The following is a 12259-nucleotide window of genomic DNA, read 5'->3' on the forward strand; positions in this document are numbered from 1 at the left end:
AACTCCTCCCTCTCCCTCCCACCTACTGCAATCAGCTGTTCTGCTGCATGTAGAAGGCACGGAAAAGGGGTGCACTCGGGGGAGGGGCAGAACTGGGTGGAAGGAGGCAGGGTGGGGATTTGGGAGAAGGAGTGGGCAGGGTTGGGGGGTGGAGTGGGGATGGGAAGAGGCAGGGCAGGGTGAGGGCTGGGAGGAAGGGAACAGGTGGGGACAGGGCCTGGGGTGGAGTAGGGGATTGATCCCCCCTGGGACCAGTAAGAAGCCGGTGGATATGAAGTGTCATCTTTATTGTGATTTTTGGCATTCTAATCCTCTCTCTTATGCAGTGATTGGTCTGTTGCTGCATCTTGCAGGGCCACAGATAGTTATGAAAATACAACCTCTCTAGTTTGTACAGTTGGGTCGTCTGTTCGAGTGGTTTTTAGATCTGTAATCTCAAAGAATTTGTGTAAGTGAATTGATATTTTCTGTTGTTATCTATTTGTTGTGTCCTGAAATGGCCAGATGTTGAGCATGGGGTATCACACATATGTATTAGTCGGGGGAAGGGGGGTGGAAATGTGGTGCCAATTCCTTTACCTGGATACATTGAAAGGGATTTTTTAGTGTCTTGAAAGGGCTAACTGCTGCATGCACAGAAACGCTTTGTGAGTGGTGGTCCAAAGCTATTTGAGTCAATATTTTATTTGCCCTGATAAGGGCTGTAAACCCTAATACGTCAGGGCATAAGCCAACCACTAAATGATGGGGGTTAGGAAGCAAGTTGTTTTAAGAAGTTTTTTCCATAATTGTCCACTATGAAGCTTCTTGCATCTTGCTCACAAGGCCCTGGTGCTGCCCATTGACAAGCTACTGGATTGGGGACCAGTGGTCCAATCTGGTATGGCAATTCTTATGTTTTCTAAGGTGATTCCTGTACACTTACCTTGGACACTTCTCAGTTACTCTTAATTTGTGTAATGCATACGTTATGTCTTCCTATGAACTGTTTTATACAGTGTTGTGATAGCTGGGTTGGTTCCAGCTTATTAGAGAGAGAGAAGGTGGGTGAGGCAGTATTGGACCAGCTCTCACCAACAGAAATTGCTCCAATAAACTATTACCTCACCCACCCTGACTAAATTGTTTGTCAGCCAGAAGTTGTCATTGTTTGGTGTAAGACCTAGGATTTGCTTGTGAGGACTGTGGAAAGGTGCACAAATACCACATGATGGGGGCTATATTTATGTACTTAGAATGATTTGAGAGAAAATAAGGGAGAATCTTACGGTCTAGGCTTTACAGTATGTCTGCTTGAGGAACAAGAACTATTTCAGACAATATTTTGTGCTGAAGAAAGAAGTGTATGCTTTGATTTTGGGGATGATGATTTCTCCAGGCATCTGTTAATCCAAGAGGCTTCACTGAGTCATTGAATCTTTCAGAGGCCTTATCTTGTGAAAGAGTGTGAAATGACTGGCATGTAGTAGAATTTAGTGTACCATTTAAATCTTCTTATGTTTGATGGCATATTGAGTTGTGACACAAATTAGGTATTTCCTTTACAATATTTGAAGACTCTGCATTTGAGGAGTAAATATTTAGTAGTGAGACTTTTCTTTTGATTTCCCCTGATAGTATTCTGCTATCTGAATTGTTCATTTAAGTTATGGGTGATTCAAGGGATGGGGCTTTTGTTAATGATAATTACACTGCCTGCCTTTTAATTATTAGATTTTGAATGCAAAGAGTTGGAAACTTGGCGTGTCAAATACCCCTTGGAGTTTTTAATGGTCTTAAGTGATCAAATATTTCTTACAATTGCCAACAGACACACATCTCCCCCTGTGTATAGACTGAATCTTTACATATATTAAGATGGGTTTGTGAGCGATTAGTCCTTCTTTCACTCTCTTGTCCTTCTAAAGGGGAGCTGAAGATGAGAAAAGAGTAACAGCCAAAGTAAAGCACTTTGTCCTGTCCTTTCTCTTCTGCAGGTCCTTGGCAATACTTGCTTGTAATGGGTAGAGGGAGTATTGAAGAGTTTGGAGTTGTCACTCTTATCCTATTGTTGTAACAGTATCCATGAGCCATGAGACAGTGAGTCGTCTTCCTCCGCCTTAGAAAGAATTCTTTGGAAAGACTTTTCTATTGTAAGTCTCCTTTCAAGACAAATCATCATCAGTTTCTAACACTACCTTATAACAGAGGTTGTTCTTGAGGACTTCTTTTCTTAGCCCTGAGCCCCAACAGCAATTGCGCTTTGGGGCCATCTAGCTCCGCATTTTTTGCTTGTTTTGCTACAGTGGTAGGTCTAATGGCTTTGGGTCAGGCTCTCCAAGCTGAAGCAGCAAAAGCAGCATTTTGTGTGTCATTTCAGGTGCCCGCTTCCTTTTAATAACCTTTATCATGAAAAAGCAAAGTTGGCCTAGTGAAATTCTTTACAGAGAGCTTCTAACAAGTAATACTGATTGACTCAGAAAACCTTCTGGCACCCTTTCTGGGGATGTCAATGTACAATACTAAGACACTTGTAAACTAGGGCTGTCAATTAATTGCAGTTAACTCATGTGATTAACTAAAAAAAATTAACTGTGCTTAAAAAAAGTTAATTGTGATTAATCGCACTGTTAAACAGTAATAGAATACCAATTTAAATTTATTAAATATTTTGGATGTTTTTCTACATTTTCAAATATATTGATTTATATTACAACACAGAATACAAAGTGTCCAGTGCTCACTTTATATTTTTATTACAAATATTTGCACTTGAAAAATGATAAACAAAAGAAATAGTATTTTTCAATTCACCTCGTACAAGTACTGTAGTGCAATCTTTATTGCAAAAGTGTAACTTACAAATGTAGATTTTTGTTTTTGTTACACAACTGCACTCAAAAACAAAACAATCTAAAACTTTAGAGCCTGCAAGTCCACTCAGTCTTACTTTTTGTTCAGCCAACCAAGATAAACAAGTTTGTTTACTTTTACGGGAAATAATGCTGCCTGCCTTTTATTTATAATGTCACCTGAAAGCGAGAATAGGCGTTCGCATGGCACTTTTGTAGCTGGCGTTGCAAGGTATTTATGTGACAGATATGCTAAATATTCATATGTCCCTTCATGCTTCAGCCACAATTCCGGAGGACATGCTTCCATGCTGATGATGATCATTAAAAAATAAATGGTGCGTTAATTAAATTTATCACTGAATTCTTTGGGGGGAAAACTGTATGTCCCCTGCTCTGTTTCACCTGCATTCTGCCATATATTTTATGTTATAGCAGTCTCGGATGATGACCCAGCACATGTTGTTTGATTTATGAACACTGTCACTGCAGATTTGACAGAATGCAAAGAAGGTACCAATGTGAGATGTCTAAAAATAGCTACAGCACTTGACCCAAGGTTTAAGAATCTGAAGTGCCGTCCAAAATCTGAGAGGGACAAGGTGTGGAGCATGCTTTCAGAAGCCTTAAAAGAGCAGCACTCCGATGCAGAAACTTCAGAACCCAAATCACCAAAAAAAAAAAAAAAAAATCAACCTTCTGCTGGTGGCATCTGACTCGGATGATGAAAATGAACATGCGTCAGTCCGCACTGCTTTGGATTGTTATCGAGCAGAACCCGTCATCAGCATAGACGCATGTCCTCTGGAATGGTGATTAAAGCATGAAGGGACATATGTATCTTTAGCACACCGGGCATGTGACACCGGTTACAAGAGTGCCATGCGAACACCTGTTTTCACTTTCAGGTGATGTAAACAAGAAATGGGTACCATTATCTCCTGCAAATGTAAACAGACTTGTTTGTGTGAGCGATTGGGTGAAGTTGGACAAAGTGGACTTGTAAGCTCTAAAGCAGGGATCGGCTACCTTTGGCACACGGTCCTTCAGGGAAATCTGGTGGGCCGAGCCAGTTTGTTTACCTGCAGCATCCACAGTTTCGGCCGTTCGCAGCTCCCACTGGCCGCGGTTCGCCGTAGCAAGCCAATGGAAGCTGTGGGAAGCAGCAGCCAGCACAGCCCTTGGCCTGCGCTGCTTCCCACAGCCCCCATTGGCCTGCAGCGTCGAACCGCGCCAGTGGGAGCTGCGATCGGCCGAACCTGCGGATGCTGCAGGTAAACAAACCGTCTTGGCCCGCCAGCAGATTTCCCTGAGGCCACATGCCAAAGGTTGCTGATCCCTTCTCTAAAGTTTTACATTGTTTTATTTTTGAATGCAGTAATTTTTTTGTACATAGTTTGATATTTGTAAGTTCAACTTTCATGATAAAGAGATTGCACTACAGTACTTGTATTAGGTGAATTGAAATATACTATTTCTTTTGTTTTTTAGAGTGCAAATATTTGAATTCAAAAATAAATAGAAAGAGAGCACTGTACACTTTATATTCTGTGTTGTAATTGAAATCAATATATTTGAAAATGTAGAAAACATTCAAAACTATTTAAATAAATGGTATTCTGTTATTGTTTTAACAGTGCGATTAATCGTGACTAATTTTTTTAATCACTTGACAGCCCTATTGTAAACACTATTGGCTTCACGCTTCTTGATTATATACAGCGGGAAGTAGTCCCTTTTTATTACTAAGAGCTAATTTTTATCACACCACCCTGATATAGAAAACATTAAGCCGGGAAGTGTAAGGAAACTCATTATTAATATAGCAACAGTCTACCTAATCTATCTATCATATTGTGGATGCTACCACAATACAAATGTTCTATCTGTTGCAAAAAAGTTGGCCTCAGCTCTTTCACTCTATTAGATACTATGACAAGTAATATCAAACAAGGCAAATGGCTGATTGTGTGTAACCCATGAGTGAATCTGAATATGTGGAAAATCTATAAACGAGTTCAGGATTCCCAGGAAGGAAATTTTAATGTTAGTACAAAATGTATTAAACTGAAACACTGTATAGAACATAGTTGCGAGGTCATCTTTATGGTATGTGTGTGTGTATGATGGTGCTTATGCCATATGTACAGGTTAGACCTGTTAGATAAACTCCACATGTTTACAAAATAATCATGGAATAAATTCCTTTATTTCTGTAATCCTGGAGTGAACTGCATTTATTTTCACCTTTGATTACCTCCTCTGCACTTTGCCCACTAATCCATCTCTGCCAGAATTACATTTTCACACACTTTGAATATCTTGCAAACAGCTGTCATTTAAAAAAAAATAATGTTTTGTTCAGATAAAAGCAGGCCTTGAAAACGACCAATAATCATTCCTGAATCAATGGCAAATTTAAACTACAATCTCTCCCTTCCCAACACACAGTTGTTTCATTTTACTACAGAGACAGAGCTTTCCAAATGAGATATAGGGCAGGTCTACACAACGGGGAGAAGTCAACCTAAGGTACACAACTCCAGCTACGTGAATAATGTAGCTGGTATCGACGTACCTTCGGTCGACTTATTGCGGTGTCTAAACGTGCTGGGTCAACAGGAGAAACTCTCCCGTCGACTTACCTTATGCTTCTCATTCCGGTGGAGTACCGGAGACGATGGGAGAGTGATCGGTGGTCGATTTAGCGGGTCTTCACTCGACCCGCTAAATTGACCCTTCCCCCGTGGTGGATTGATCGCTGCAGCGTGGATCCACTGGTAAGTGGAGACAAGCCCATAGCAGCATCTCTAGGCCTGGGAGCCCATGAGATATTGTACCTCACAACTGCAACATCTTTTATAAATGGAAAAACTATTTTAAATACATTTTAGCAGCACTAATTTATCTTCTTCTACCTCTACATTTGAATTCACAGGGCCAGATTCTAGTCTATGTGTATGTACATTCCTGGTCTTCAGTGGAGTTACTCTTGATTTTATACTGGTATCATGTCAGAATCAGGCCCATTGTATTTAAGACTGAGGGATTAAAAAGTAGTAATAACTATTATATAACAGTCTAAAACTTTTTCATAATCGCATTTCTGTAAAATATGTGGCATAAACAAAACACATTTAGCACATTGTGGTAAAAGGATTTTATTGGTGCTTTTTTGCACTGACCTACATAAGTCATTCATAGTTTCACCAGTCCTGAGTAATGATGGTCATTCCATACATGTGCTGGTAAAACACTTACAATTGCCACATCGTTTTTTATTCTGTATCTAAATCATTGACAACAAGGGAATAGTTACAATTAGCAGTCTATTAAGAATAAAAAGTCTTGATTGTGCACATGAATAAAGAAAGCCCTTGAAGAATCGAGGTCACTTGCCAAATTGTTCCTTTCAAACAAAGATTACATGGACATCATCTCCCACATTACATCCAGGCGCAAAGGCAATCTACACACTGCAACACCAAACTCTCTCTTTAACTAATCATTCTTGACTAAACATGGAAGTACAGCGTGACTGATTGTTCTAGTTTAACACTTACTGTTTTATAAAGGAAATAAAATCTGAACAGCCATCCTCACTAATTTTTCATGTAGTTTTGATTTTGGAATTAGTACAGTATATTTTGAATGGACGTGTAGAAAGTTTGCTTAACACCGTGAGGTAACTTTTACTTCCCTATTTACCACTCTTCCCCTTTTTTCCTCTCTCTTCCTCCCCCTCCCCACCCTTGTTTTTGTGTATAGTAATCTAAGTTTTTGAAATGTTTCAGAATGGATGACAATCAGGATTCTCAGCTTGTATAGTGCAGGGAGATTTAAATTCAGTGAAATACTCCACATTTTCCAAAGCATTGGAATTGGAAAACTATTCAGGCTATGATCATATGCTGTGTGAACCACTTTAACTTTATCAGAGTGCTGCAAACTCTGTGTAAGTGCTTTACCTTGAAAGAAATCAGAGGCTGACTTGTTTACTTTTGCGTGGATATAGTGCTGAGTGAGTGACCCAGCAGGATGTGCAAAAATGTAGTGTCTTTTTACTAAAACTGTGAAGTGCTTTAGTAAGGCCAGCATTAGCCCAAAGCCCCGAAACCTTAACTTTTTTTTTTCCAAATCTGTTTTGCCCAAATTAAAGGAACTCACTGCTATGCTATAAAGCAATGTGTATGATACATTTATATTTAAGAACCTCCTGGTACAAATCTAAAATGCTTTTGTATTTTCCACTGAAAAAATATAATATGCATCTATTTTAACATTCATAAAAACCCAAAACTTCAGGTAAACTTAAGATAAATTCTTATAATAGAAAAACCCTTAAAACCTAACCCAAGACATATTAATTTTATTAGTAAAAGTAAGAAACTTCAAATCCTATATCTGTTTGAGAAAGGAACATTTAAAGCTCCAGAAATGTGAGAGCGTTTTCACCAGAAACGCTCTAATTTTTTACTATATTGGTTTTACTATTTGTTTGCTACCAAACAAATAATATTGAACTAACCTTGAGGTTCAGGGGCCCTTTTTCACCAGACAGAGCTTTCTTCAAGACAGAAAAATAAATTTAGTTCCCCACTGCCACCATCAAAGCAGGATTTGTTTTAAAATATCAAGACATTATATATAATTTTACAAGAAGTCCTCCTTCAGTCTTTATCATTTATTTCACAAAAGATTACTTTTCCACAGATGGTAAATTAAGACAAATATATTTTTATTTTGTTCTTAAGACCAGCGGTGCACCTTTGACAGGGGAAGATACGCCAGTGGTAATTAGCTTCAGATTTTCACGTAAAAAGTTGCGTTGTCGAACTGTGGCTGACCTCATGTAACCACTAGTAGAAACTACTTTTGCTGACGCAGTAGGCGGTGTGGTCTGTGGAGGCAGTCCATTGATCTCATATGTCCATTGCATTGATGCTGTCTGAAAACCAAAGAGGAGAGATCTGATATAAAGCAATCATGGCCTAATAACTTAAAATATGTAATAGCTATTAAACACAATGCTTTTAATTACAGGTTTCAGAGTAGCAGCCATGTTAGTCAGTATCCGTAAAAAGAAAAGGAGGGCTTGTGGCACCTTAGAGACTAACAAATTTATTAGAGCATGAGCTTTCCGATGAAGTGAGCTGTAGCTCACAAAAGCTCATGCTCTAATAAATTTGTTAGTCTCTAAGGTCCCACAAGTACTCCTTTTCTTTTTCCTTTGAATTAGAAAGCCATTTGTTGTTCTCCATGTAGGGTGCCTGGAAGTCACAAAACCAGAACTGCACCCACAGAGAAAAAACATGATCATGCAAAACTAGGAAGAACATTTTATTTTATGAGCTAAGGGCAGTGCACTAAAAAAGACACAGAGCCTACCCCTCTAGGTGACCTACACATTTCTTTTTATAGTGAATAACAGTCATGTATATTGTTCTGAAAGAGTTATTTCACAGCATGATGGGAATGAATGGGTTGCTAGGTTTATTTATACACTAGAATTTAATTGTGGCTCTTGTAATAAATGGTATTCTAAGTTTTGGTGACTTTAGTTGGGTCAAAATAGTTAATACCTTGAGTCCTACTTTTGTAGTTGTGTTATGGAAAGTGGAACTATGGACTCGCATTGCAAACTCTAGTTTAGGAATCTTTACATGAACTGAAGATGACATTCTTTACCTCCTTTATGGATATTTGTATGTATGGAAGAGTGACCCAGCTGGGCATCATCTAGTTGTGCAGTATATATTTCGGTGTCCAATCAGCAATCATCTCCTGTATTGCTTCTGTGTGTTAAGACAGCATGGTTCTCGCTGTCACCCCATATATGTATGCTCAAACAGCATTGATCATGTAGTCAATTACTTCTTATAGACACTGATCATGTAGTTAGTTAATTCTTATGTGCATGTCAAAGCTTCAGTGCTCTCTTATTTCCTATACCTGTCTGTGATTGTCAAGGCAGAATTATGATTGCAGTCATTTCCTGTATATATGTGTGTGTGGGGGGGGGGGGGGGGAGGCTAGGCAGGATCTTGCAGTCAATTCTTCAATATCTGAGCCTAAAGTGCCTTAATTTTTAGAGGCATTTCCTCTCTCTGAATCACTTTAGTACTATCCTTCCTGTCATTATGTACGTGTGTGTGTGTGTCCATGCAGTAAGTATCTTTCAGTTATTTTCTCTGCAACTAATTGTCAATTCATTGATCTATAGGTTTCTGTTGTCTTTTGCCCTTAAACTCAGGCCTGGATTACTACAAAATGTGCTAATTGTGAGGTCTTCTAATGGGGTTGGAATAGCATGACCAGGCTCTGGCCCAGGCTAAAAGAATGGCCCGGTGCAGATGATAGTCCCCCTTTCTCTCTGCTTTGTGATCTATGGCTGCAGTAACATCTACATAGCTGCTTTGGGGTAAGAGGAAAAAGGGGGAAGAGGGGCAATAACCAGGGATCCTAAGATGTCTCCCTCTCCCCTACACCCCAAAAAAGAAAAAAACAAGATATAGACTCCTCTCCTCTCTCCCACTTCCAGTAACAAGGGTTTTATTACTAAAGGTAATTAGCATTTATATAGTACTTTATGCATTTACTGTGCTGAACAAGCATTAAATGATCCTCACCACCCCATTTAGATGTTATAAATAGGCTTGAAAGGATTAGATTTTTATCTGTAAACGTTGATTTCACCCAACGAACACAAACCAACGAAAAAAGAAATGTCCATTGATAACAAACAAAAATTACAGAGTGGCAAGGTAAGAAAAATACTGCTTGAGAACTTACTAGACTTTGATTTAAGGATAACGTGGGGGAGGGAATATCTTTTATGATCTTTTGATTTAAGAATATGTATTTTGTGTATTTAGAGGTGATGCTGACAATTTGTGTGTTAAAGTTTTAACTTTTTTGAATCTGTCTGCTGTCTTTAATTGTCTGACACCTCCCATAATTTCCCACAACTGAACATTCAAATCAATAAAAAAAATGCTTAAAACTTGTAATTTCATGGAACTGTGAACATTAAAAATGGGGGGGGGTAATTTTTAAAAATAAATATCAATATCCCCCACTGAAAGTATTAAAAATAAATATAAATAGTCTTATCCCTCTGTTGCAGATGGGCAAACTGAGGATTAGATCGACTGAATTCCCTAAGGAACTCAGTGTCAGAATCTGACTTAGAACTCAAGTGTTACTCCCAATTTTATGCAGATTCCACTATACTATGCTGCTTGTAGGACAGCCTGCTTCATCAGCTGTGTAGCCTAGTCAGTCTTCCTATCATGGGCGTTGTTGGAGGTCTTTGCACAGCTGTATAATGTCTGTGCTCCAGGATTGGGCATGCTTTCTCGCCTTAGATCCAAGTAGGATTCCCCAGCCTCAGTGTTGACCCAAAATATAAATAAAACCCTCAGACCAAACATGGATTATCCAATACATATGTGATCAAACATTCCCAGAGTATGCAATGTTAATTTCTATAATTATTGAATGAATATGGCCTGGATAAAGCACTACAAAATAAACTAAAAGGACTAGTGGGTCTTCTCCATCTCTAATTTCCACTACAAGCGTCGATACATGTGAAGACAATACACATGAAGACAATTAGAGGGATGTGAGAGGTGGGTCACCCAAAAAGATACTTATCTATTTCTAGTTTATCATCAGTCTGATGGCTTGCTGTTCATAACAGATTTCAAACATCAATAATTTTTAGCTCTAGAGTCCATGCAATAATGCTTCTCCATGACATTAACTGCTATCCTGCCACTGCTAAAGTATATATTAGATGTGACTTGCAATCGTTTGCTTGTGTTCATATCACAGACAACTAGTGTGCACAGGTTCCCGGGCATTCGATTGTATGCTTTTTGGGGCAGGAGCTGTCATTTATAATATGGTTGTACACCTCAACCCGGTTGTGACTTCTAGATTCTACTACAATATAAAATATTTAATGTTAATGCTCCTTTTTATGAAACTAATCTCCAAAATTAAACAAGAAGGTTAAAATGTGAATGTGTTTTATCTATGCTCAAAAGCATGTCTTTCTCACCAACAGAAGTTGTTCCTCTCCTGCTGAGTCTTTAATATCAGAACACCTTTCCATTTACAGGGAATATTTTTTGAAAACGGTTGACTTTAAAATTAGCACTCTTGACTTTACATGACATGTTAAATTAATTACCTATGCCAAACAGAATTACTCTGCAAAAGCCATGATATTTCTGAGATATACAAACACCAAAATAAAGCATAAGATCTTATTAGATCTTTCATCATGCACGTATAATTTTTTTAAAAAACGCTCATTACCATTCCTCTAAAATCTGAATCAAAATCTAATTTCATATTGTGGTGTTATGTATAACAAACTGATTAGTTAATCCTTATCCTAATCTATTTAATACTCTACATTGATGGACCTGCCTTCATTTTCTGAGAAGAAGAATGCAGTCAAGAGCAGTTGCTGACAAAGCCAGCACCAGGACTTTATGTCCAAAGATAACTGTCATTTTTAAACATAAATTTTCCTCTGTGGTTAGCTAATTGCCTTATTAACTCTGGCAGAAGGTGAAATGGTTTATCTTTCTTCATTATGTCAGATTAACAGTTTAGTTTGAAGAAAGTTTAACCTCAGGATCATACTCATTGTGTGCATGATTCATTGAACACTTCAAGGCCAGAGAAAAGATCGGATAGGCTGGAGCAACTAAAATTTACACTGAGGTATAGGTTTGCTAAGAAATCATTCCTGCTCATAAAACCCATATGTGATGTAATTTTACAATCTGTATTATTCTTATATTGTTTTGGGCAGGGATTTAAGTCAAGCTGGCAGGTTCTGTCAGCAATCAGTTTTATTACCCAGCAGGTTTTAAACATAAACTCTATTGCCTTGTGTTTTTTGATATTTGATCACTACATATGCATGTTTATGTTCATTTCTGCTGTATTTGTAATGAAGGACATCATCCATTGTGCTGCCTTTTCACCAGTGCTCTCTACTAATGTGCATTGTTAACGAAATGGCAGTTACTTAGCTATAGTAGACTTGAAGTCAATAAAATACCATTGAATCATGTTCGTTCTGAGTTTCCTCCTCTTATTTAAGATGGGAAGAAATTTATGATCTGAAGAGGGATTTGGGATGGATCTACTGTAATGTACTGAGGCTAAGTATTCTTTAAAGATTGCTGTAGTCCATCATGAATTAAAAAAATTATGATTTAGAATTATGAATTATAAGGTGACCAAACCCAATTCCTTTCTTAATGGACTGTCATGATGTACTGTCCCTTTAGTTGTAGCTAATTTATAATCTGCAACAATGGTAGTTCACCTGGTGTAAAATTCCTGCCATTAGCCAAGGATTGAAGTAAATATTTCGTACTGTGAAATGATGTGCTTAAAAG

General features: G+C 38.2%; 1 protein-coding gene across 2 annotated transcripts in view; it reads right to left on the bottom strand.

The window, feature by feature from the left end:
• Positions 1-5976: 5976 nt before the first annotated feature.
• CFAP47 (cilia and flagella associated protein 47) overlaps positions 5977-12259 on the bottom strand; it is a 651611-nt gene continuing 645328 nt past the window's right edge. For both annotated transcript variants that reach the window (XM_048863833.2, XM_075132125.1), the window contains one exon: positions 5977-7779. In XM_048863833.2, the coding sequence (XP_048719790.2) occupies positions 7570-7779 (210 nt within the window). In that variant the 3' untranslated portion in view covers positions 5977-7569. The remainder of the gene's footprint in view (positions 7780-12259) is intronic.

The sequence above is a fragment of the Caretta caretta genome, chromosome 1 (genome assembly GCF_965140235.1).
Source record: "Caretta caretta isolate rCarCar2 chromosome 1, rCarCar1.hap1, whole genome shotgun sequence".
NCBI lineage: Eukaryota > Metazoa > Chordata > Testudines > Cheloniidae > Caretta > Caretta caretta.